At 40.7% G+C, this 27340-nt stretch overlaps 1 protein-coding gene across 3 annotated transcripts in view; it reads right to left on the bottom strand.

Moving 5' to 3' along the window:
- The window catches only part of BMP2K (BMP2 inducible kinase), a 67558-nt gene that overhangs the window by 22845 nt on the left and 17373 nt on the right, over nt 1–27340 (bottom strand). For 2 of the 3 annotated variants that reach the window (XM_075501367.1, XM_075501369.1), the window contains exons 2-14: nt 18231–18349; nt 16793–16898; nt 14938–15080; nt 14523–14644; nt 13384–13465; nt 12592–12724; nt 9908–10011; nt 7624–7703; nt 5818–5978; nt 4275–4453; nt 3173–3268; nt 2218–2405; nt 1–158 (exon numbers count right to left, since the gene is read on the bottom strand). In XM_075501367.1, coding sequence (XP_075357482.1) covers nt 1–158; nt 2218–2405; nt 3173–3268; nt 4275–4453; nt 5818–5978; nt 7624–7703; nt 9908–10011; nt 12592–12724; nt 13384–13465; nt 14523–14644; nt 14938–15080; nt 16793–16898; nt 18231–18349 — 1671 coding nt within the window. The remainder of the gene's footprint in view (nt 159–2217; nt 2406–3172; nt 3269–4274; nt 4454–5817; nt 5979–7623; nt 7704–9907; nt 10012–12591; nt 12725–13383; nt 13466–14522; nt 14645–14937; nt 15081–16792; nt 16899–18230; nt 18350–27340) is intronic. The other variant, XM_075501368.1, reaches the window with a different exon arrangement.

Genomic DNA, 27340 nt, shown 5'->3' with positions numbered 1-27340 from the left:
TTGATCTTAGCAGGTCAAATTCTCTGTCCAGCAGCTCCTCCTCTGTCAACTTGGAAAAATTGTCCTCTCCAAATGGGTTCCAGCCTGACATATCTGGGGGGTTATTGATGCTCTGCTTTGGGTAACTGGCCATTGCTTCAGCATCAGGAATACCTGACCTGTAAAGTCAATTCATGGAAGCAAATAAAGAGAAACATTACTTGATTGTTTATCAGGGCGAAAATCCATGACATGCTTTATTATGCCAAAATACTACATACAAGCAACACACATGCACTAACAGCTTATCCACAAAGTACCTGGAAACTAGTTTAAGCGAAACAGATCACTTCAAATATGTGGTTCAGTCACATCATTTCTGTATGCAGCCCTTGGACTTTTATATTTCATTGTATTAATTGTAGCCAAAGCACAGAATCCTTCATCAAGGTGAGATGCAAGGGCAAAAACTATTTCACCTGTGGTCATTTCTGTATTGCCATAGGAGACTGCCTTGTTTTCCTCAAAAAAAAAGCCTACTAAATATGTTTGACATTTTCGTTGGTTCTCTTTATTTTCAATTTTTTTCTTGGCAGACACATTAAGTGTCTTTGAATCCTACATCCACCCGATACAATTAACTTTAACTTAACCAGTTGACATCACAGCTTCTGCTTGTATTACTCATCTACACAGATAAGGAAACCTTTAACCAAATGCATTTTTCCTTTCATGCACATTTGAGCAAATTACGCCTACCACTTCCCTGTTTGTCTGAAGTGGACTAGAAAAGCAGCAATCAGCCAGTTACTGCATGCTAACTGGTTCTCTCTCTGTGCCTAGCCAGGCTCTGCAGGCCACACCTGCAGCCCAGCTCCACGTGGAACCATCTCTTCAAGGCAAGAGAACGGGGCAGGGGCTCCTTCCTGTCAGCTTGGGTGCCGCCATCCCACAAGACTACTGGCTCTTTCTACTGAGAGAAGGACAACACGCGATACAACGCAATGCATTTAGCATGTCAAGGGAAAAGAAACTCATCGCCCCTTCCTTTAATACAAGTAGTCATAATTTTTGTTTACAAGATAAATCTTACACCTTGCAAACCATTGCTAACTCACAGTCATTGACTTTAAGCTAAACAGCAGGATCAAAACCTTCAGCCAAACACACAGAAGAGAAACTGGAAATATACATATTTACTTCCAGACTAGAATAATACCTTTCAGAAACTATGTGTGACAGAAGTACTCTGGCAGTAGGTCTGACCAAAGTACAGCTGGTAAGTCTCAGGTATGGGCACAGAAGTGCAGGACAACACTCTCTGCTAGGGATTAGACTGCCTAATTAGTGAGACAAAGCCAAACTGTGATATATGTGATATTACATCAATCCAGCCTACAGCAGGAAGATATTTTGCCTTTTACTCTTTCAACGCACTGTAACCTACAAGAGACTAAGAATGACAGCAGCGCCTGATACATGTAAGCCACACTATTAACTGAACGCCTGTGTCAAGACTGACGGCATCGAGGATTGCAGCATTCCCACAATTGCAAAGGACTTCTTTCAATATAGTATAGTAGGAACCTATATGAGTTTATAACTTAGTTCATAAAATTAATGAAAATTGACAAATCTGTGATTTTTTAATTTTTAAATCAGAAGAGAAAGGAGTTTTTATTGCACACACAGTTTTTTGTAAGAATTCATGCTGAAGTCATTATTATTATACTTTATTAAGCAAGGGTAAGTCCACAGGCCCCTGCAAAGGGACCACAGCACTGATGAGGTGTACTCCACCATATAACACAATTAAGTCAGAGCTCCGATCAACAGACACAAAGGTTAGAAGTCCTAGCAAATAAATGTCAAATATAAAGCCTGTATTAAAAGAACGTTTGAGATGACTTTCACAGGCCCATAACCTCCTTCAACATAGGCTACTGACCATCCTAAGCAAAGTGGTTATCAGTCAGTTCCTGCAGTAAGTCCATGAACAAGAAAAAGTGCAAGATAGCTTCTTTAAGAAGTTGTACCAGGCTCATCTGTTAACAACTTAAGTGTCTCCCTTACCTCCCAAAATATCCTTTACCACTAAACAGCAACTATCCAACTGCTTTAAGTAATACCTTACTATTGAAGGAAGTAATTTCTGACAAAAGGATTCAGCGGTGCTCATCACAATTAGGCATGTAAGCAATAAGTAGCCCCTGGGTATACCTATGTCAGAATACTTACCTGCTTGCAGGGTAGGGACAATCTGCCACTGTTCCAGCATGCACTGGAAGTGACCCAGGGTAGGAGATGAAGGCTGGTGAGAAGTCTTGTGGAGAAGTGATATATTCAGGAGACTGCGCCTGTCGCGACCGCTGTTGCTGCTGAGCAAGCAACTGCTGCTGTAGGAAAGCCTGCTGATATTGCTGCACCTAAGTAAGATAATAATCACGTTACTAAAATTCACATGGGCTAGTGTGAATCACTTCTGCTAAGTAACAATACCGGCCTTGCAGCCAAATGCACTACCACCACCACACTCCTGAAAAGCTCGGTAGCTTCGGCAGAAGCAAGAAGCCAGACCTGTCCATTATACGGGTAAAAAGAAACTGCCCTAACAGGTCAGTGATACCCTTCTTCTCTTCCAACATATTACCACTTAGCTTTTTGTAATTATTGCAACCTAAGTATATCCTACTGAAGCACTAAGAAGTTAGTTTTCATCATACCCTATTCTTAAATATTAATAATCAAAGTTTCAGGACAACTTCTCCTGACTTTGGAAAAACAGATTATGTCAGTTAGCTCTCTTGCTTTTCAAGCAGGAATTTGATGCCACTATGTCTTTTATCACTTTGTACATACATTTGTTGCGGTAGTCACTACTGGAAACCTTAAGTACTAAGTATGTTTCAAATTAGTATATACCTACTTAATGAACTTTAGGATACATCCCATCCGATTAATACGGAGTTGCAATAATAGAAGTGCAACTCCAGCTTTTGCAACCACATTTGGATTAACTTGTTTCCCCCCCCAACTGAGTATCATTTTCCATGCTGGACTTCACACTATTTACCAGGTCCACACCTCATTACAACTACTCTCAAACTCCTCTTACATAGTCTTCTTCACAATAGACTTACAAACACAGCACGTATTTTAAGATTGTACCATCTATGTTCCATTCTTGACATACCATAGCAGGATACTGAGATTGGGAAGGTTGCTGCTGGTACACAGACTGCATCAACAGCTGCTGTTGGACCATCTGCTGGTGCACTGCTTGTTGATACTATAGTTGAAAAGAAGAAGATAGCTTTAAGAAGTAATGATCCCCCCTTTAGAAATATACAGATATTTCAAAGGAGCATCAATTAAAATATCACTTCTGTAACTCAACAGCATTTTTCAGTTAAGACATCATGTAACCAAGAATCAGCTTGCAATTCAGTCGCTGCATTTTATTGACTCTGTGTTTGGAAGCCCTTCCATTTTTCTTCACCCCCAATTAATACCAGCCTGTTTAACAAAATATCAGACTACATCTTCAGCACTGCCTTCTCTAAGGCAGGCCAAGTAACATCCCAGCTTTCGCAATTGTCACCAGTTCTGAGCCCCTTTGGAAAATTTATCAGCTGTGCTTTAAAGAACAGGGGGAAAAAGAAGAGGAATAGCAATAGGTATCTTGCACAGGATCTGAAAGTTCTTGTGTGACCTAGCTGCTCTTCTGTTACGTTTACAGGTATTTATGCTACCCAACTGAAACAATTATACTTGATGGTATGCAAGCTGGACAGTGTTATAATACATGGTACCCATGAGAACTCTGGGCAGACGCAACAACTACGAAAAGGAAGCTCTTCACTGACCAAGAAAAACTGAATAAAGCAAAAACTGAAAAAATCTTACTCAGATGACGTACGCACAACCATCTACTGCAAGCATAGCATCGTCACCTAGATAATTCCTAACTTTTATCTCAAGCACATTTACACATACACAAAGCCTTCACTTGGGCCACACAGTGGCGATTCAAAGCAAGCTGGGATTCAGGGTCAAACTGCAAAAACAAGACAGCACAAAGAATGCAACTTTCTAGCTAAGCATTACAGTGCCTACGAGGAGACGAATCAAAGGTAAAATGGAGGGGCAGAAGCCATGATCCCTTTATCTCTCTCCTAGCAGGAAAGAAAACAGGCAGCAACAGCAGCAATGCTTAACTAGCGCATGATTCCAAGTGTTATTCACAAGCATAACATGTGTCTCTTAGAAATGTGTGTCATAGATTTGACTTGTACCTGCTGAATATAAGCATCCTGAATCGTAGGTTGCTGCTGCTGGTGATGTAAATGGTGTAGCTGCTGCAGCCTCCAGTCCCCCTGCTGCAGCTGCTGGAGAACTCTGTTCTGCTGCGGAGGGTGCTGGTTGGTCCCCTGGGACTGTAAGATTTCTTGTCCGTTGCCTGGTCGGGTGGTTCCTGTGATGTTCAGACAACACTCTTCACATACTGATCTCTGAAGTTTAGGCAAAGAGCTCCCTGGCAGTTAACCTCTTTATTTAACACTTCAAGGTGAAACAGTTGATCAACTTCCCTTCCCAGTCTGACAAGTAGTACAGCTGGTAGATACTAAGTTCACTTCTCTGAAAATACTTCCAGGCCTGTCAATGCACGGTTTCTACTTACAAGATACGGGAAGCTTCCTTTGGTCTCACGACAAAGCAAGCTGGGTTCAAGACTTCCGCTTTACTAATACTTAAGTTGTACCTTCTAGCATCTCAAACCCTAACCTCAAAGCATAAAATTTTGTATGCATACAACACAATTTTTTTTTTTTTAAGGGACCTATTGGCTCACTTGTCAAATTCCCTTAAACAGAACACCTGATTAATTTTTCCATTAAATTGTTTTTGCAGCCTTTTAAGTAAGCAGTTACTAACATAAATCAATCTCTCTTGCGTGCTGTATTTATATTCTGAAGTGCCCAGGAACTATCTGTTGCTTCTCGTAACAGGAAAAGCTTCCCAAGTTGGATGTTACTTGGACCCTGTCTACTAAAAGTTGTTTGCACCTGCGACACAAACACTCTCAGTGGCCTTTTGATCTGAGGCTTTCCCAACACCAACCCTGAAGCTACTCTTCCTGTACTGCAATAGACACATAACATCACAAAGTGCAACTAGGAAAGTATTCAAGCTATAAATGAAAACTATGAAAGTGAGTATTTACCAGAGCCATAAATCTTTTTGAATGAGATAAAGAAAAACTCAAAGGATTTATTAAAAACCCATTTCACTCGATTCCGTCTCCCTCAATTACTCCTCTGTTGCCCCTCTATTGCACCCAGAGTGCAATGTGAAATGCATCAATCAGTCATTAGAGAAGTGAAGTTTTTACATGGTTCCAGGCTACAAATAATAGCAACATGTTGTTGCTATCTCATGACTTACTGAGGCACAGGGAAAATATTTTCCCTACTACCATGAAAGCAGTTTGTTACAGAAGAGCTCAGTACTTTTAGTGAACTATTTGCAAGTCAAAACTGAGCATGACCTTCTCTCACAGTCCACAGTGGGAAACGTAGTTCAAACTCAGTGTTAAGCACAATGAAAAAAATACCTTCACTTCTCAACAATTTGCATTTAGTTTTTGTGGCACCTGTTCAAATGTATTATTTGCACATTTAGAGTCTTTCAAAAAGGATGAAAATTTGTGTTTCAGCATGTAAAAAAAAGCAGATTAATTGGTATTTTTTATGTTATCTCTACTAGAGCAAGAAGGAAAAAAAATACAAGATTCATTCTTCATTTATTTGGGTCCATCCTTAGACATGGTTAAGTTACCTTTTTGCCCACGATTACCTAATTGACCAGGAACTTGTACTTTGACTGGAGTTGCTGAGCTCTGGATCGTCAGCACACTAGAAGTGGCAGTGCTTGAATTGGCCTTTGGTCTTTGTCGCGGTGCAATTGAGGTTTCTGTTGGTCCAACGGTATCTGTTATTCTGAAATGGCAAGTTTTCCATGGAAGAGACTTAATAAAAAAATGACCTTTTCTTCTTCAAATTAGACACAATATATATCTGAATAGCTCAATTAAGTCTTAACCATGTGCTGTTCTGAACTGGATTTTAATTTACTTCCTAAAATTCCACTCACCACCCATTGCAGCCATAGGCTATATGACTGCTGCAGAACACCACTTAGAAGGAGCTATGCAACAGCCTTATTGCCAAGGAGACCATGGCACGAGATGAGATCTCTCTGCATAAGCTTTCCTCAGTTCCCAGTACTGAGTAAAAGTTACATGCAGCACGTGAGTCAGCAATCCTATGACCAGAGATATGATTACTGTTCATACATAGAGGAAATAACATTAAGAAAAATCTTATCTGTTAAGTCAACTCATTTCTACTTTTTGTTAAGAGATTTAGCCTCTGGCAGTTATAACGCCCAAAACCAGCTCAAAATATTTGCGCCTTCCCTGCAGTACTTCAGAGGTGTATAATAGTCCTCCAGGGTCACAAAAACGTTAAAAACCAAAGTACTTTTGATCTTTAATCCTGTTACCAGGTTATAGTACATGCATTTTCAAAAACTGTCCAGCTGCTTAAAAAAACACTAATTCACCATCTGAGCCCCCGTACCTAACACCTCACATTATTTCCTACCATATTATATCAACACACCATCTGCCTTAGCCTGCTGTAACTTAGGGCTGTCAGGAAAACATTATTTAGGAAGAACTATGACTCTTTCTACTATTATCTGGCAGATTTAGTTGGAGTTTAAAACTGTATTCCATAGATACTCTACACCTGCGCTCTGCTGCACATTACCAACTGACAGCAGAGCCCGCAAAACCAGCCATGCCCAGACCATGACATTACCTTAAAATGGCACAGACATATCTACATAGCTGAAACACAGCTTAGATGAGCCCATTCGTTTGCTTCTCATTCACAATAGGCTAACGAAGTCAGAGTTGAAATACAGCTGATAATTATAGCTGAATGTAAAAGTACCTAATTCACACATGCTGGTACATTCAAAACTCAAACAACTTCCATTAACAAGGAATAAAAGTGTACAGGATTCTTCCAGCATTAGCATGAAGCATACGCCACATACCACAGCAGAAGTAAAAAGCACGACTAGGAATTACCAAAGTCTTGGGTTGATTTTTATTAAAAAGTACAAAAGAAGGAATATTTTGGTATAAAAATCGCAATTTTTGAAAAAACAAAATCCACTTACCTTCAATCAGATTTGCCTTGCATATTTAAATAAAACTAAGAACAGTATACCTGTAACATATTATCCTCACTTGCCACTAATATATTCTATTTCAAAATGCACTCATCACACTAGAAGATAATAAACCAGATCAGAAACAGACTGCTAGCACTTATTCCACCACAAAACAGGCTCTCAGTTTCTCTCCGTGGATTCTCAATACACTGAAAAAAGCAATGGAGTGGAATCCAAACTTGAAGCTCTTAGAATTGCAGCTATCTATTGCAATGACCTCTGCTACTAGATACTTTTTCATTTATTAACAAGCATATGAAAACAGGTTTCAGACAAACATGTAGCCTACCAATATTAGCAAAAAAAAAAAAAAAAAGTAAAGCCACATCCGCTGCTCACCTTGCTTTTATTTGGCTTTTTCTAGCAGCTGCCTCGCTAGCTGTCATGGGCTCAGGAAGAGTTGAAGGGACAGGAGAATTCTTGGGAAAAATAAATTTGAATAAATTAAAAAACCGAAATCCTGAAAGAAAAAAATCATTACATATTGAAGGGGAATACTTGGGTTCAAGTTTTTTATGTTATAAGGCTTCATGCAGAAGTCACTCACATGGCTGTAGATTAAAAGTGTTTTGACTTAACAGTGTCTCTATGTTCTCTTATCTGTTGCAAAAGTTAAACAAAAACATTACTGGTCTGACTGTTTTGTCAGCTACTTCACTTCATTTACACACTACCACCTATCGACAATGAAGTAAAACATATTCTCCAAATGTTTTCTTGTAACTGCACAGGACAGAGACTTCTTTTAGCCTCAAGTTTAAGAACTAAAACAAAGCCTAACCTTTGGATGAAACAACAGTAGTTTTTTAGTTCACTCAGCTCTTCCACCACAACACAAGTTCCAGGAAGCCATGCAGCATCTAAGCTTCTATGGTCCTTCAACTTATCCCCATCTCAGACAATTCCTGAATGCATCACATTTCACCTAAACTGCACTGAACTAAGGAAAATGGCAATTTGGGGGGAGGGAGGAGGAAGAGTATCTCTAATTACACATGCACTACATCCTTATGTACAGTTAAGAACACAAATCTAAATCTGATCACAGACAGTAGAAACAGCGTTATCAGTTATTAAATACTGCTCCTGAAGACTACCATCAGTACTGGAATTAGTCAAGAGTCTAGGAAAGAGACAGACAGGCTTACTTCCAACTTTCCCTTGAAAAAATAAGCTGCTGTCGAAGACAGTATACTGCACTCAGCCAGCCTTTCTTCTAACCTATAATGGTCATTCCTATATTCTCATGAAACTTCGAGGGGCAGGGTCAGGGGTGCCCATGTGCACATCTTTGTGCTGCTTCTCTTTCAAGGCAGATGTGTGCTGGAGGGGCAAGCACTACCAGAGAATATCAACAGCAACAGAAACTAGGGCACTGACTGCTGCTCTTCGTGCTGTTTTAACACTCCAGTGGAAAAAAACCACACACACACAGAACAGCTTCACTTTGTAAGAATACTCCAGGCACTTTTACTTTTCTATGGCTGTCACAGGGCAAAGGGCCAAGTAAGCAGGCAATTCCTATCTGCAGGGGGAAAAAAAAAAACCCAAGAAACAGGCGTTCTCAAGGCACCAGACTGAGGTGATACTACTCCTCCAATGAGTAACATAGTAAATTCCCCAATTATGTTATGTCAAGGTAAAGTTATATACTTGCTCATATTTCAGGATCAAGTATTCGAGGGAAAATGTAGTTATTGCACCTCCTAATCACACACTGCAACAGCATAATGCAAAACCATTCGAACCACTTGAAATTTAGCCTTTACCTACAAATGCTAAGTACTTCACGGTTTTCTCTTCTCTTTTTTTTTTTTGACCTAAGTTTCCAAAAAGCAACACTTACATGTACTGAGCACCTTCTTCTGCAACGATCAGTGATAAAGGAATTCAAAGGGATCTCAAAGTTCACTCGTTTGCCTCTGAAGGCAGTTTACTATAATTGACATTTGTTCCAAAACGAATTTTAAGACAGATTTTTCCTAATGCCTATCTTGAGGATCACTTTATCATACTGAACATTATTGATGTGCCCTCAAATTCCATTGCACAGTAATTACATCTGTGAATGAGGTGATCTTTGAGAGACAGTTCACACTTCCAGACAAAGTTCAAACTCACAGGGAAGGTAAGGGTAGGAATGCAGGCAAACCAACACACCATTGTGTTTGCCTTCCAGTTCACTCTAGTCCTTCCAAGGGATTAATGTAATTGCTAAGGATGATTAAGAAAAAGGGTTTATCTAAAACAAACAAATCCTCTTGACACTACCATTACAACATTAAATCTTCTGTTGTCAACAAGTTTAAGTTCTGTAGTATACTTGGTATTAATTCTATTACACACAAGAGATTAGTAATGGTTAAAACCGCAAGTCAGGTATTGGTGCAGTATAAATATAATTCATGAAGCTATGCCCTCAAAATTACAAAATATTTTCTTTAGAGAGCTAATATGGCAGGTACACCATAGCACCTTGAGGTGTACTCTGCTCTATGTTTTAAACTTAGGAATGAGGTTTATGAAGAAATTGAAAACATCCTTCTCCGCTCATTTGATAGACTTTTCTCAATGCTACCTACAAAATACACTAAAAATACAGAAAAAAATAAAGACTACTTACATTAATATTAGACACTGGACAATCCTTTTTGGCAAGTTTAAAGGCAAAGTAAGATACTTGAAAGATATTAGGTCTCTGTTCTTGATCAGGTTCAAGCATATATCCTGCAAAAATTGATAAGACCAAGTTATCACTGTTGGATATCAAAAAGCTTGTAGAGACAGCGTGCTAGCACAAGAAGAAATTCAGCAGCTCTGCCAAATGAGCTTACCCCAGAAAGAGTCATTTTTATTGTTATGTTGCTTTTTTTTTCCCAATACTTTTTGTCAAGTCAAATAGTTTCTAGGGTCAAATATAATGGGAGAAGATACATGCTGTTTGATATTTTGACACTCAGTTGTGAAAAGGGCAGCTAAAGTGAAGTAGTAATTAATAACTTCAGAGAGAAACAACATAAAACCAACTCGCAGTACCAGAATTTTCTAGGGTTAATAAAAAATTCAATATAGCTAACACACAATCCACAGATACATCTAACTGCATCGGGCAAAGGTTCTACATCACCTTTTGTCTTCCAGGTTTAGTTGGCTATGCACACTTTTGTATATTAAAAAAATATATATAGTTCAATGGATAAAAGGACTTTTCCCTGACAAGACACAGAATTTCCAATGTCCCTCTCAAACATAAGCTTGAACATGTCCCTCTCAAACATAAGGTTTGGTCTTTTTCAAGTAAATAAAAGTTACTTTATAATGTTTATAATATTATACAGAACGCATAATCAGGAAATCTTGCTTAAATGACTGAAGAACCTAAATAAACAGTGAAAGATATTTTCTAAAGAAGCTAAGCCTTAGTAGCTGAAGATATTTTTAGAGAAAATGAACAACCTATGAAAATTTAACTTCTCAGTTTGGATGAGAAAATTGAGCTACATTTCCAAAACTGCTCAGTAGTACAGCCAACCTTAAACAACATTTTGTAAAAAACCTTGAAGTAATTTTTTTTAACAAATTAATATAATTTTAGACAGATCTTACAGTTTTACTAAAAGGCATCATTTCATGGCCAATATAGTTCACAGCAAGTTTTATTTTTAATGGGTTTTACAAAATAAAGCAGATATAAACTAACAGTGACAGCACCATTAAGTGGAAATAGGACACATGATGAAGTGACTCCAGCCACTTGATTCTGAAGTACTAGATTTATAAAGTGGAGAATGTTCGGCTTGTCGCTCTGCCTTGCAAAAGAGCAGAGATGAAGCCAGAAGTCCCTGAAATACCTTTTATGACCAACTGCAGCTTTTTTTGGTTTCCATTCCAAATGGAAAGAAGGGAAGTTTACATTATGAGATTCTTCCCCACCCACATATATTTCATGCCAGTAATGCTCATCTTGGCACAGCAGTTCATTGAATCTTAATAAATCAGCACTCATACTTATAAGGAGACAGGATTAAAACCTGTACTCTTCTCGAAGGAGCACTGTGATACAGAGAGAAGTATTTAATCACTTAAAAATTAATCTCATTTTGTCAGTTACTAAGCATTTGCAAAAGGTAAATGCTTACTGCTATTTCTCAATTATCAATGTGTGCACAAAGGAGTGGTTTGGATTTCGTATTTCCTATTCCACAAAAGCATATACTATGTGATCAACACATTCTTAACTTCGCAATAAACCGTAAGAGCCCCTATTCAAACTTTCTGAACTTTTCCTATTCTGTCAGTTGCGCTCTTTCAAGTTAACCTGCTCCAAGTTGAAAACAAAGACAACTGAAAATACTCATTATTACTGTAAATATTAGATCCCGTATCTCTGTACTTGCCTAATGACTAATCGCTAGCCTCAGAGATTGTTTTTGTCCAAAATTTTCCATCATAGGCGCAGTGCTTTCAAACTTTTACCAGACTTCATGTCTGACACTTCGGGTTGCACAAACTTTATCAGATTTTTGTTCTGTTATAAGCCACGAAACTACTACAAAATTCCCTCCAGTGCAATTCATCTTCAGTACATTTATGCTTCTAAACTAAACTTGCACTTCAAATTCATCTAAGCACAACTGCCCGACTTGGACAGAAAAATACTATTAACAGTCTGACATTCCATAAGAACAAATGAACTTCGAGTAAATTAAGAGTTACTCTTTTCATTCCCCTTATCCCTTTGTGGTTTATGGCCACCTAAGGAAAAAAAAAAGAAAAACACAACACCATCCACATCTCCCAAAAAACCCAAAAAGTTCTTTTCACTCCAACAAAGCTCTTCTAAGTTGTGAGGTACAATGTCATCTGGCAGGTCTTTGCACTGTTTTATTCTGTTTCAATTCTGACGTGATCATCAACTCATCCATTAAATGCCCAAAACGCAGTAGTGATTTTAACACGTCAACTGTCCACGAGAAAGACTCGTTTGTACTTCATTCACTTGGCTCACTTTTAGCGCCATTTCAAGTAAGATTCCTCTCGGTTTTTGAAGTTCCTCTCTAGGCTAGCACCTCAGTTCTGTACCCTGTGGCACAGTCCTCCGTTGAGCAAGGGGATAAGCAAGCCTCCTTTCAAGAGCAAGCGCAGGAGTTGCAAGACAGCTGGTAGCCAGGAGCAACTCCCACTGTTCACTCAAGAACCCAGCCAGTCTGCATGGCCCATCCAAGTCGCTTGCCTATATTAGCGGGATCTTGCGTGTTGTATTTGATTTACGAGGCAAAAGAATTGCTGTGGTGCCCAGATACTTACTTATCAAACAGTGTATACTATGAGAGTATCGGGAATTGTCCGGAATGGTAAAGCTTCCATCGCAAATAGCAACTTGGCTTTCTCCAAAGGGAAGTGAAAAGAAACAAAGTTTATACAGCAGGCAGCCAAGTGCCTGTAAAAAACAAATACAGGCACTGTAAAGGGATGAGAATAAGCCTTTTCACACAATAAAACAGCACCAACAAGAAACAAATTGCATCCTAGCTACAGCTGATGCTTACACCATTATGTAGAAGCTGCATTATGAAACACTCTGTTGATGTGACAAGCTGATATATAAAGCAGATCTACAAAGGCTTTCTTTCCCACTGACTCCTATGTTGGACAACTAACTACTAAAATTAGAGCATACCCCAAGAGCTGCAGTCACTTTGTCCTATCACCCAGAGATACCACTAGCATTTCCACTGAATTTAGTCTTTATTTACTTCACTGCACATCACCTAACAAAAACGCCTTTCCTTATCATGCTGCCAACAGGTTTCCACGAGAAATTACTGGTGACAATCAAGCAGCAACCTCAGCTGACAAAAAGGAAAAGAATTCTAAATCATGTCCCCCGTAACTCAAACTGATCATCACACATTGCATTGATTTTATTTACAGCAGACCTAACTACCAAAGATAGCTCTACTATAATCTGCATTGTATAGCTGCATGATATATTTCACTTGAAAAACTAATTTTTTTAGTTAGTCAACGCTGGTTTTAACTTCCCAAACACACCTCTTAATTAGTTCCATATTTCCTAGTACCTCATTTTTTGCTTACCCAGATATCTGCCTTGGTAGTAATTGCTTTTCCTCCATAAAGATTGATCATTTCAGGAGCTCTGTATGATAGTGTTGTATACCTAGCAGTATATAATTAAAAGAGGACATAGATGAAAAGTGTGCCTTGGAACTCAAAGTGTGTTTTCCTGCATCTGCTGTGCACACACCACCCACACCCAACTTTCAGATATGTGCCTGGAATTGTCTTAAGCAACCCAAGTCACTTATTGCATTTGCAGCATCACAGAGACTATTTGGAGTAGCAACATAAAATTATCATACACAAAAATAAATATTAAGTCAGCTAAAATTTGCTTTTTATGTTATTTCCCCAGCAGATGTACTTTTACAGGACTCCCTTTGCTTAAATACTGCAATAACCAGTCATTTGAAAGACATAATGTAGGAGTCCTACAAGAGTATTTCCTATCACATATTGAAACATACAGAACATGGACTTCAAAAAACTAGCGTCTCAAAGTAATTACTAAACCAGTAGTTAAAGTATTTTTCAGGCCCGGGGGGGGGGGGGGGGGGGGTGGAACCCACACACCAAAAGCCCTGTATCACTCAATAACTTAAGAACAAGTAGCCTGTATTTATTCTTCTGCAGTAGTTAGCCTGAAGGGGCAAAACCAAACTAATACATGTTTTCAAGACTGTGCCTGTAATAAAAGCCAAAGCATTTTTCTGATCAATCTTAGGAGAATGAACATGGACATTACTGTGTAAATAATACTCTACGTAAGTCCATTCCAATGCTTATTTACATCACTTTGTTTTCTCTCATACTGTCAGCTGTATTGAAATAGCACAAATTTAAAATATCACTCTCCTAAAGTAGCCAGTAGCCAGACATATATTTTTGAACAATTTAGTTACCAAACAGCACGCTTTGTACCAACCGTTTTATTCTTAAGAGTCTCAGTTTTGCAAATACAATCTCTGACTAAATGGAAGAAATCTGTATTACCAAGTAGTTCCACTGTTTTAGTATATTTATGTTCAACGCTAGTTCAAATTCGACCATTAAGTTCAATTCATGTTAATAAGGTAGGTGCACACTGCACAATAATACACGGAGCTTCCTAGCAGCACAATCATTGCTTATGATAGGCCACTTAAAAGTGAACTTACTTTTTAATTTCTTCTTCAACCACATTAACACCATCTTTTTGAGGATTAAGATATTTGTTAGTGGCACTGCCGAAATCACAGAGAACATAGTTCCCGCTATCGTTTAACAATATATTCTCCACCTTGAAAGGAAATCAACACACAGAAACATTAGATGAAAATAATGGCATTGATTTCCAAGTTAGCTGCTACTATGCCTTCTCGCACCCAAACAGGAAAGTTTTCGGAAAAATCAATAGACTTGGCATTAGCAGTAAGTGATGTCTTACGATTTAGTGTCTCTGTTTACAGCATCACCAACAGCAAGTGCTTCCTACCTAGAAGTCAGTCTTAGTGAAATAATTCCTACACTCTCAATCCTTTTCAGATAGATCATTGATTTTAACCTAGATGTTCCTTTTTATTAGGTTCATACCTTTAGATCCCTGTGAACTATAGGTGTTTTGCACTGATGCAACCGGGCAACAGCTTCACAGGTGTCACAAAATATTCTCATTACTTCTGATTCAGTAAAGCCTGTCTGCAGACGCTGATTCATCTGATTCACAACTTGCCCAGCTAAAGAAACAACAAGGTGTTTGGGGTTTAGTCATTACTATAATGTACAGAAGTAAAGACTTATTGATAAGCAAAAAGTCCACAAATAAGATGCAAGAAAGATTTCCACAGTCGCTATATTTAAATACAACAAACCTGGTTTTCCAAATGCGCACTCCTGTATCATCCTAGACAGAAAAATTACTGTCGCAAATAGAAAAAAACACCCCTATGACTGAAACCTGTTTGGGACGAATTGTCACAAACACAAAGAAGCATCCATCGCACAAAGATGTTACCTCAAAAGTGTCTCTTGCATTTAGATCCATAGCCAAAACCCTGTCAGCCAACCAAGTTAAATTTAATTAATATTCTAGACACAGTCTCTCTTTGTCTTTCTGGGAGACAAAATTAAAGAAAATAAAGGGGGGGGGAGGGGGGGGAGCCCTGAATCCACCCTTCGAGCAAGACCTCACTTAACCTCTTCATAGGTTTCTTTCTAAGATGGGGAATCATCATTTCCCTGTTTCTTGAAGTAATTTTCCCAGATAATACTAGGCTCTTCTGACCACAATGCTTACTAACAGATGAAGCAAGACTCAATATCTGCAAGGCCTTGGTGAGCATTCCATCAAAACAAGGATGCTTTGAAAAAGAAACGCCTATATACTGTCAAGTCACCTGACAGTTGACATCCATGTGGCTATTTACCTTTATAGTTAAGGAAAGAGTGCTACCAACAGGGAGTCAGAAGTGAGCTCCCACAAGGATACAGAACTTCACCCATACAAGCAGGGTAGAGAGCCAAAAATGTGGCCATTAGTTTCCAAGTTACCTCCTTACTCGCTTCCCCAGAACATACATCAAGACTGTCTTTGGCTCTTATGGTACAGATTGCACAAGATGTAGTGTTTTCTGCTTCTACTGCAAATAAAACCAAATGTAAGTCTCAATTCAAAGTACTCTTCGAGCATTAGGGACAATGGGGTAGGTTTTCTTTCTAGTCTAGAAAGAAATTTACTTTGTACTTGTAGCACCTGTTCTAATATCATCACCTATTCGGGTTAACCACCATCTCATATTCAGTGTCTAGTTACCCTAAATTTTATTTAAACTTCAGCAGTCAAACTCAGTGGCAAGTTTATTCCAATGCATATATGAGGTGGGGAAAAAAAATTATCTAGGAACTACCCGGTTTTACATATTATTTGAAAAAAAGTTACATTATAAAACAGGACCACAGGACTATTATTTATTTTGGCCTGCATTATCAACACCAACTATGCTATGCTCATTTATAACAAGTCACCTGTCATAAGAGTAAAGCATCTTTAATACTGTTACCTAAATAAAAATAGCAGAGGGACAAGAGCAGCAAAAAGCTTGCCAATCTTCCCTATCGAATTATGTTCTAGCTACAAGTTGATTAGGACAAACAGCAGAACAGAATAATTTCAGTTTATACTTATACAAATGACATCCCTGCTTCTAATCATACTTAATTACAAAGCCATGTGAAACTAACTTAGACATTTTCTCAGTGTTCAACAGCTCAGTGCCTCAACAACAACAACAACGCAAACAGAAAAGCAAAAAGAACTAATTGGATTCCAGCTGTGAGATGTATATGTTAACCTTATCTATTAAGGGAACAATTATAAGTAAAAACCCCAGGCGATCAGTACAAACATTTTCACTGCATTTACTCCGAAAACCCAGGAGTTGTCTCTTACCTCGACAGTACTCCATGAGAATGAGTACCTCCCAAACATTATCGCTTATTGAGTTCACAGCGCAATCCAAATAGCTCACAATATTCTTGTGTCCAGATAACTCCTTCTGAAAAAGAAAATGCACATTACACTTCAGCACAGAAAAATTTAAACAAATAAAACATAGTACAAGTTTTCAGACAACAATTTACAAATTCAAGTTAAGCTAGCCCGTCCCCCATCCAGTACTCTTGAGGAAGTACCACAAACACAGCAGATGAGCTCCTTGCTGCCAGGAAGGTCAGAGTGACTGCTACATACCAAACACCATGCAATGACTACTCCGAACAGAACATTTACGTGCTACTTTTGGGACAGTGCAAACACATCCAAACTGTTGCATTCTCAAACAACGTTGTGAAGTAGTAATAGCTAGAGCCTTAATATGCTTAATATGTAGGAGAGATGGAAGAATCAAGCTACTCGTGCCCATCCTAAGCTAAATGGAAAACAGACTCTCACAGTTATTGTAGCTGGAAAAAAGCCACGACTGTTGTAGTCTGAACTATTAGCAAGTTTTACAAAGTTATTACACACAAGCAACTGAAAGTGTCCCCAAGGAAAAAAAGCAACTTTAAAAAGCCGTTTTACATGCAGAATTAAGCAATGCTTATTTCACATCTGACTAGATAAGTGTTGTCATCTGTACTACAGAGTTGCTGCCTGTAAGATCACTTAAGGTTAACATAAAAGTACCTCTCATATCAGATAATTAAATGGGTGCTGCTATGATTAGAACACGTGTAAGCTAGAAGTGCATGGAGATAGAGATAAATAGTCTTCATTGTATCTGCTGGAAGGCAATAACAGATTTTCTCTTGCCCAGTCAGCAACTCTTTTTTTTTTCCCTAATTATTTTTTTCTTTCCCTGTCATGTAATCATAAACTCAAGTGTGCCTGACTAAACCTTCTAGTTTCTCCTTATCAGTCATCTGCTGAAAAACAACAGAAACTCTTATGATGTAGGGGAGTCCAGCTACACTCTTATCAGTTACCTCAACATTGGACTGCAACTTCAAGAACACGCTTATATCTGCCCAAGACCACAACACTTGTGGAAGCCACCAGCAGCATCATTCAGCTAGCAGAGCTGTGGCACACAGAGGCCTTGAGAATTTAAGTTACCACTGCAGAACTGAAAGAAATTACTTGTGATTGGGAACTAGATGTACTGACCAAATTGACCGAGTTATCAAATACATTTTTTTATAATTGCTTTAGAAGTTAATCATACACCAACCCTAAAACTCAACATTAGTTTCTGAAACTAAAAGTGCAAAATGAGGACTGCAAGGTCAAAAGAAAAGGTGATCTAGAAGCGGCTGTCATTGAAGAGGCATTTAGTGTAAGTATATTACAAATTAATACATTCTCCAGTTACAAATAATGGGCTTCTTACCATAATTGTAATTTCTCTCTTGCATATGTTGAGATCCAGCACGTTATTAACATACATTCGTTTCAGTGCACAACGTATCCCACCATGGGTACGTACCAGAAACACAGTTGAGAAGCCACCTGGAAAAAACAATTACAAGCAAATGAAGCTACTTGAGTTTTTGTTTCTCCTCTAGCCAACATCACTATACGCTAAGAAATCAATAAGAAAGTCTATGCCAGTCGTTGAGTGAGGAGTAACTAACACTGGAAGTTATAAAGATTTGCTACCTCAATCCATTTCACATAGGTGAAAGTATTCTTGACAAAAACATAAGGACCTTAATATTTTGTTACAACATTAAGCAAAAATATTTGAAAAGCATTTTTACATTCAAATAAATTTATAAAGCCTAGCGCCAACTCTGTGTATTCAGCTATCAACCCTGAAGTACTTCCAGAGTCATCCAGAAACCTGAACAAAGTGAAGGGATTCTCCAGATCTTCACAGTTTCCAAAATCCCCAATACTTGATAAAGGTTAGGCAATTAACTCCCTAAACCTACATTTTAAAACATTAAAGTACTAAGAAAAGAGAAAGGCTTGAGAGATACCGAAGAAGTCAGGCAACTTTTCAGCTTAGCCTAAAGACAGGTAGAACCTCCCTGCAATCACAGACCGTGCAAGCCATCAACTCTAAAGCAGTGTTTTTATTTAAATCCATACTAAATACGCAGTTAAGAATTACACATTTTCCCACAACTAGTCCAATGAGGAGCATTCTTAGTGCAACATCAGCATGAACTGCGAGCCATATACTCAAGCCCACCTCCCAGTACGAGGTTTTTGTTTTTCTCTTCACCAGTAGAGAAGAATGATGCAGACAGGAATTAAACACAGAAACCAAGTGAAACAGCCTACCCAGAAAGTACTTCCAAACGCTCAGGTAAACCAAAGGGAAAAACAACACTCCCCCGTTTTATCTGTCTTCTGTTAGTCTTAACTCCTGCTCAAGGCCTCAAGCAGATTACATTAGCATCACCTCAAGGTTCACACGCACAGCTTTCCCACAGTTTTAGGAAATCTGCCCCACAGAAGAGCTCATGTCAATCCATGCTTTCCTTAATTAACTGCTGTCTGATGCCAACTATTACCATGGGAACTTTCAACTAGTGCAAAAACTCAGGTATATAATCTGGACAAATACGTAAATTAAAACGATTAACCGCTCTGATAATCAGGCAGCCAACTGAAATGCAGGCGTTTCACTTTTCCTGATACAATCTGCAAGCAGCCTTTTTTAAGTATAATGCACCTCATTTGACACAAGCCTGATGTGCTTCAACAAATGTGCACGTAATAATCTACAATTGAAGAAGTTAAGTTTTATTAGGAAATTTTCTTGAAGATTAAATATCTATTATTTTTTACCTCAATTGCTCATTTAGCCAAATGAGATGCTACTCTGTCCAAACAGAGCTACTGCCAATTTTAATACAACAGTCCAAGTTCTGCAAAATTATTATACTTAACCTAGTTTACACAGGGCCTTCCCAAAACATTAAGAGGACACCTGCTCTTACATTATTCAAGTTCTAATGCCAAACTCCAGCTAGGGCTGCAATGATCCTACAGGGCTCCCCTAATACCAGCCTGGGGAATTATGTTGAATGATGTGCAGACCTTTGTTAGGGGAAGATTTTTTTTTTTACTATCCTCCCAATAAAAAGAAACTTCTTATTTCAGCACCAATACTTGACCAGAAATACAGAGCAATACTCAGGTAAAGCACAAAAGTCTAACGATTTTAAGACAAAAATCACTCCTTGTCTTTTCAAGCAGTTTTATAGCCTTCAAATTCTCTATGACTAGCAGGAGGACAAGAACAAAATGCCAGATTTCAAGTTTCCCTGAAAATTGTTTTTATGTAACCAGAGCAGACATGACTGGGTAAAAACTATCAGTAGGTATTAGTGACAAAATCTAAATACTCAGACAACTGCTGCTCTTGCCATTAGGTGGCAATATTCACTAATACTTGAACCCTGAAAGAGCCATAAAAGCAGACCTATTCCCCATTTTGCCAAGGAGTAGATATGTGACCTTGAATGGTTTTCCATTAGTAAATATCACCGCTATAAAAGTGCTTTCCTCAAAGAGCCATGTAGCATAACTCTGAACAAAACTTGAATAAGTATATTAATATTTACAGGAAAATTAATAGCCACCCATGTTCTGGGAATCTTTATCCAGCAAAACCCTGGATTATATTTTACATTATACTTCAATCCTTTTAAGTAATTTCTGATGTTAAACTTGTTACTGAATGCACCAAAGCAAGCAATAATCGATGCTGTAAACATTCATGAAAACTCTTATTAAACATTGCTATCTGGGGGGGGAAGAAGGTGGGTACGTACATGGCCTTGTCCTACACAGGAATGCAACCAGAAATTATGAGTAGTTGCTTTGCCCCAAGACTCAAGACTTCAGACTGAACAGAACTACACTGCCAATATCTGTCAGCATAGGAGCTGCCATTTCATCAGTATTTCAGAAGCTGAAAAAATTTTCTGTTATATCAGTGCAGACAGAAAAGACACTCAGTTTTCCATACCACAATGCATCCAAAAAAGCTTAAAACCAAACTGTCATAAGCTATGCCACATAAAAAAATGACAAGGAAGTGCCAGATGTTAAGCCAGTATCTTCTCTACACACTTCCATTCTTTTCCACCCGTCGTAACAATTCTGGTTGCCTTCTTAAATTCCTAATATAGTCAAGTCACAACTCTCCCACAGCATCGCACAAGTACCTCCCCATCTTCCCACCAACAAGAAATACCACGACACACTGCAGTTGGGCCCAAGACAGCAGTAACTGACTGGCACTTCTTCTTCAACTACTGGGCAACGAGCAACAGCTTTGCCAGCTTCAGAGCCCTTCCATCAAAAAGCAGCATAACTTTGGGTGGTCTTACTTATGAGAGCACCAAAATTTACAGTACCTTTGTTTAAAAATTGTCAGAAAGGGCACAGGGACCAAGTGTAATAACCTAGCAAATGGCATATGTGCTCAGGCTGTCAAGAGGTTTGGCAATACAGTTAGATGAACCTCACCACCCTTAGCCATTTCAGTATTTCAGTGTAGCAAGCCCTTTAGCTTACTTGTCTGTAAATAATTTTAGATGCCATCTAAAAATTGCCACCAACGTATTCAAGACAACAGTACATAAGGCTACCAGGCATTGGCAGAGCACATAACGCCACAATCCCATTTTTTCCTCCTTTGTTCCAGAACCTCAAGAACCAACTCAAAAGTCAGTTGAGAAGCCACAGAAAAAGCAACTAAGGAAATAATAGGGCCGGTAACACAGTCAGCACTCAAGAACTGAAATATGGGACTGACTGCAGTTCTGAAGAGACTCGTACGCAAAGCAAAAGCAAAAAAAGTATCCTTTTGCACGATGACAGCAGCACTGCATTTAGCCAACCTGTATTGGCCCACATGAACTTTGCAAGAACATCCCACAGCCTTGCTGCTAAGTATGAACCAATGAGGCACCCCATCCGTGGGCCTCACAGCCAAGACTCATCTCCGTTACTCTCAGACCTTGCCACAAAGAGCTAACAAGATGCTATTTTCCCCTCCAAATACACACATCCTTGTCATTGTGTGCTGTACCGTTAGAATCAAATTATCTCTACCCCCTTTCCCAGATGTGAGACTTTGTACTGGTTTTTTGGCTGGGATAGAGATGAATTTCTTCACAGTAGTTTGTATGGGGCTGTGTTTTGGATTTGTGCTGGAAATAGTGTTGGTAACACAAAGATGTTTTCATTACTGCTGAGCAGTGCTTACACAGAGTCAAGGCCTTTTCTGCTCCTCTTGCCGTCCTGCCAGCAGGTAGGCTGGAGACGCACACGAAGCTGGGACACAGCCGGGACAGCTGACCCCAACTGCCCAAAGGGACATCCCACACCGTACAGCGTCATGCTCAGCGTGTAAAGCTGGGGGAATAAGGAAGGAAGGGGGGGGACGTTCAGAGTGATGACGCTTGCCTATTTCTTGCAGCTCAGTTTTGATCACATCTTCATATAGTATATAATAAACACAGCACATTCTCGGAGCTCAGAGAGTACTTCTGTGATCCTGATACACTGCCATCATGTGACACAGGCCCCTCTTCCATCCTGCTGCTCAATTTCTCGTGGTGTACCACTACAATGCCCATAACTCCATATGTTCATTGTCATTGAACACTGTCATGTTCATTGTAGTTACAGGGCACTTCTTCAAATTATCAGAAACTCCCTCCTTCCCACAACGGATCAAGTCCTTCCTCCCGAGGCACCGTCTTCTGTTAGACAGTACAGATGTTGTATTGCAGGCACATTTATGGGAGCGATAGACTAAAAGCATACACAAGAAATACTTCACTTTTACATAGAGAACACTAACTAGTTCTTCAAGCTAACATAATTTATATCTACTTGTAACAGCAAAACCTTTAAAAACACACAGAACTCAAACATTTGAAAATTTGTAATCAGACTCCAAACACCATGTGATTGTTGAGAAGCTACATATTAACAGAAACTTATAATGCCGTTTTCAAGCCTCATGAAGAATTTTTGCTCAAGCACTCAGTTTTTGTCAAAACCTCCACAGGGCAAGGAAGCCACTGACCACGATTCAGCCTTTCCACTCCTGAAGCATCTCTGCATGAGAAGATGATGGGACATCCCATTAATAAAGGTATCAGTTTCCCAGCAATGCAACAAGAATTCCTGCAACAGCTGGTATATTCCTCATGTTGTACACTAGGCTTCCAGAGCGTGGGTTGAAGTTTTTATGTTTCCATCATCCCAGTACAGTGCCACCACTTTATTCGCTCCTACACTGCTGCCTCATTGCACCAGCTGCTGCTAGCCCCGAGCTCAGCAAGAGCATTCCAACTACCGGGAAGGTGCCGTACATCAACTGTCCCACCACCCCGGCTGCATGGCTGCCAACCAAAGCCGTAACATCTGTGTGCCCCCGTTGGCCGGAAAGCACTGCAAAGTGGCCTTCCTGCTGAATAAAGGCAGTATTAAATGACACTAATCATACACAAACACAGTTACATTTTTATGTATTTATATATATGCTCTTGTGTGTGTACACATGTGTGCATATATTTTTAGTCAAGCATATTCCACAAGTCTCAGTCATAAACACAAGGCTCTGAGACACAGCTCCATCCAGAAGAGCAGTTGGCTGATGTTGCCTGCAAGCTCAAGAGCTCAGCATTCCCAAAACCAAGAGCAGAAATAGCTCGCTACTTTTAAAATATTCCATTTCTACACACACGCATTTTGGAGTTCAGTATTCCTCCACTTCATTTTAAGGTTGCAGACAATGCATTCCAAGGGACATACCATTGTTCCTTTTCCCACTGCCCACACAAATTCCCACTATGTAACAATCTGAGTGTCAGGGCTACTTTAGACAAAAAGCACTACTTCCTTCAAACCAGCATCTGCTCTTAAGGCAGCGCTGTGAAAATAGCAGCTGTGAATCGCATACCAACAGTAGACTCCATAAAAAGCAGGTCTGCTATGCATACCTTCACCTGCTAATTGGACTGTTGGCCCTGCCAATGAGCAGGCACTCTCACATTTTATTTCTCCTAGCACCAACTGCAGTCCAACTTTGCAAAAAGCTTTCACATAAGCACCTGAGGCTACTTGGGGCATGCAAGACACTTCAAGTTACTTATGTGCTCTGGGAACGACAAATTAAGGTCTGCTATAGATTTTTGTGAGAAGTTTACTCATTCACTAACACCTAAGCACCAGATGTGCCCAGGTGCCAAACTGGGGAAAAAAAAATTAATCTGGTGTTCTTACTGGGAAAAAGAGAAGCAGTTATATTGCAAAGGAGAGCATACAAATGCCAAATGCACAAATCACTTCATTTTTTAGCCATTTAAAAATAAGTAGATCAATTGATACAGTGTGCAGTCATAGCCGAAACCCACAGACTCCAGTGATGCAAACAGGTACCAGTATTTTTATCATGAAGCACTAGGTAAAGCTTTAACCCCAGCAAAGTTCACATACTTAGAGACTTCAACAAGTCAACTATACTTTCTCTTAACACTGAAGATCCCAAAAGCTTGCTACAGTGCAGAAAATTAACTCTATGCCAACTTAAGTGCTACACAACATGCTACAAGAAACTGCCCAGAAATCACAGGAAATCCCCTCACATCAGGACAGGCAACAGGTAAGACAGACAAGGGGGTGGAATACAGAGGTACAAAACTACCAGTCCCAAATTGGCATCTTATTCTTCTATTAAATCCAAGAAGTATTCCTATGGCATTGACCTCGACAACTTTTCCTCACAGTTGTAAAGTTACTATTCATCAAGAAGCCTTAACAGGAATTTTTAGCCATCATCTCTGACAACGCTGTCATTCCCTCCTGGCCCATAAGGACCAGCAAGGAAGCCCAAAATAGTCAATGGATAGACATTTCAGATGCTTGGGTGAAGTTCTTTAAATTTTGAAAATTCTATGCTCTGTAAAGCCTCTGCTGTCCTCCCTTCCATCAGGCAACATCCCTCTCTCTCAAGAAAAAATATCTAAGACCATTCGTTTGAGATAAGCCCGAGGGCAGCACACCTATGTTTGAGGGACAGTGTGCTATCAAGGTCCTTGGGTCTTTTGTCTTGGTGGAGGTAGGCGATGGAGATCCACGCAGCAGCAAAGACACAAGGGTTATGGATGTGTTACAAAACACGGAAGCGCCTGATCATGGTCATGCAGGAATTAGGGCTTCTCCCCCCAAAAAGGCAGCGGGGTCAATAGCCCAACTGAAATGCATCTATACGAATGCCCGCAGCACGGGCCACAGACAGGAGGAGCTGGAAGTCCTCGTGCAGCAGGAAAACTACGATATAGCTGCCATCACGGAAGCACGGTGGGGTGACTCGCACAACTGGAGCGCTGCGCTGGATGGCTATAAACTCTTCAGAAGGGATAGGCAAGGAGGGAGAGGTGGCAGGGTAGCCCTGTACGTTAGGGAGTGTTTTGAGCGTCTAGAGCTTAATGATGGTGACGATAGGGTTGAGAGTTGATGGGTAAGAAGCAGGGGGAAGGCCAACAAGGCAGGTATCGTGGTGGAGTCTGTTACAGACCACCCAACCAGGACAAAGAGGCAGACGAAATATTCTATAAGCAGCTGGGAGAAGCCTCACAAGCGCTAGCCCTTGTTCTCATGGGGGACCTCAACTTACCACATGCCTGCTGGAAATACAATACAGCAGAGAGGAAACAGTCTCAGAGGTTGCTGGAGTGCGTGGCAGAGACCTTCCTGACACAGCTGGTGAGGGAGCCAGCTAGGGAAGGCGCCCGCTGGACCTCTTCTTTGTGAGCAGAGAAGGACTTGTGGGTGACGTGACGGTTGGAGGCCGTCTTGGGCACCGCAATCACAAAAGGAGAGAATTTTCAGTTCTCAGAGAAGTAAGGAGGGAGGTCAGCAGAAGTGCATCCTTGGACTTCCGCAGGGCAGACTCTGGCCTGCTTAGGAGCCTGGTTGACAGAGTCCCCTGGGACGCAGTCCCGAGGGGCAAAGGAGGCCAGGAAGGCTGCACATTCTTCAAGAAGGAAATTGAAAGGCCCAGGAGCAGGCCGTCCCCCTGTGCTGAAAGACGAGCCGGCAGGGAACACCACCGGCCTGGCTGATTCCAGCTTTGGCTGGAACTCAGGAAAAAAAGGAGAGTTTATGACCTTTGGAAGAAGGGGCAGGCAACCAGGAGGACTACAAAGATGTCATGAGGTTACGCAGGGAGAAAATTAGAAGGGCCAAAGCCCAGGTAGAACTCAATCCGGCCACTGCCGTAAAAGACAATAAAATGTTTCTATAAATACACTGCCAACAAAAGAAGGGCTAAGGAGAATGTCCATCCTTTATTGGACGCAGGGGGAAACATAGTGACAAAGGATGAGGAAAAGGCTGAGGTACTTAATGCCTTCTTTGCCTCAGTCTTTAATAGTAAGACCAGTTATTCTCCAGGTAGCCAGCCCCCTGAGCTGGAAGGCGGGGAGCAGAATGAAGCCCCCACAATCCAGGGGGAAATGGTTGGTGACCTGCTGCACCACTTAGACACACACAAGTCTATGGGGCCGGATGGGATCCACCCAAGGGTACCGAGGGAGCTGGCGGAAGCGCTCACCAAGCCGCTTTCAATCCTTTACCAGCAGTCCCGGCTCACCGGGGAGGTCCCAGTTGACTGGGGGTTAGCAAATGTGACGCCCATCTACAAGAAGGGCCGGAAGGAGGACCCAGGGAACTACAGGCCCATCAGCCTGACCTCGGTGCCAGGGAAGGTTATGGAGCAGATCATCCTGAGTGCCATCACGCGGCATGTACAGGACAACCAGGTGATCAGGCCCAGTCAGCATGGGTTTAGGAAAGGCAGGTCCTGCGTGACCAACCCGATCTCCTTCTATGGCAAGGTGACCCACTTAGTGGATGAGGGAGAGGCTGTGGAGTTGTCTACCTGGACTGTAGCAAAGCCTTTGACACCATTTCCCACAGCATTCTCCTGGAGAAACTGGCTGCTCGTGGCTTGGACGGGTGTACACTTCGCTGCGTAAAGAACTGGCTGGATGGCCGGGCCCAAAGAGTGGTGGTGGACGGAGTTAAACCCAGTTGGTGGCCGTGGTGTCCCCCAGGGCTCAGTACTGGGGCCAGGTCTGTATAATATCTGCATCAATGACCTGGACGAGGGGATGGAGTGCACCCTCAGTCAGTTTGCAGATGACACCAAGCTGGGTGGGAGTGTTGATCTGCTGGAGGGCAGGAAGGCTCTGCAGAGGGACCTGGACAGGCTGGATTGATGGGCCAAGGCCAACTGTGTGAGGTTCAACAAGGCTCAGTGCCGGGTCCTGCACTTGGGCCACAGCAACCCCAGGCAACACTGCAGGCTTGGGGAAGAGTGGCTGGAAAGCTGCCTGGCAGAAAAGGACCTGGGGGTGTTGGTTGACAGCCGGCTGAGTATGAGCCAGCAGTGTGCCCAGGTGGCCAAGGAGGCCAATGGCATCCTGGCTTCTATCAGGAACAGTGTGGCCAGCAGGACTG

The sequence above is a fragment of the Mycteria americana genome, chromosome 4 (assembly GCF_035582795.1).
Source record: "Mycteria americana isolate JAX WOST 10 ecotype Jacksonville Zoo and Gardens chromosome 4, USCA_MyAme_1.0, whole genome shotgun sequence".
NCBI classification, from domain to species: Eukaryota; Metazoa; Chordata; class Aves; order Ciconiiformes; family Ciconiidae; genus Mycteria; species Mycteria americana.
Note: the sequence above shows the minus strand (reverse complement) of the source record. Positions and strands in the feature narration are given on the sequence as shown.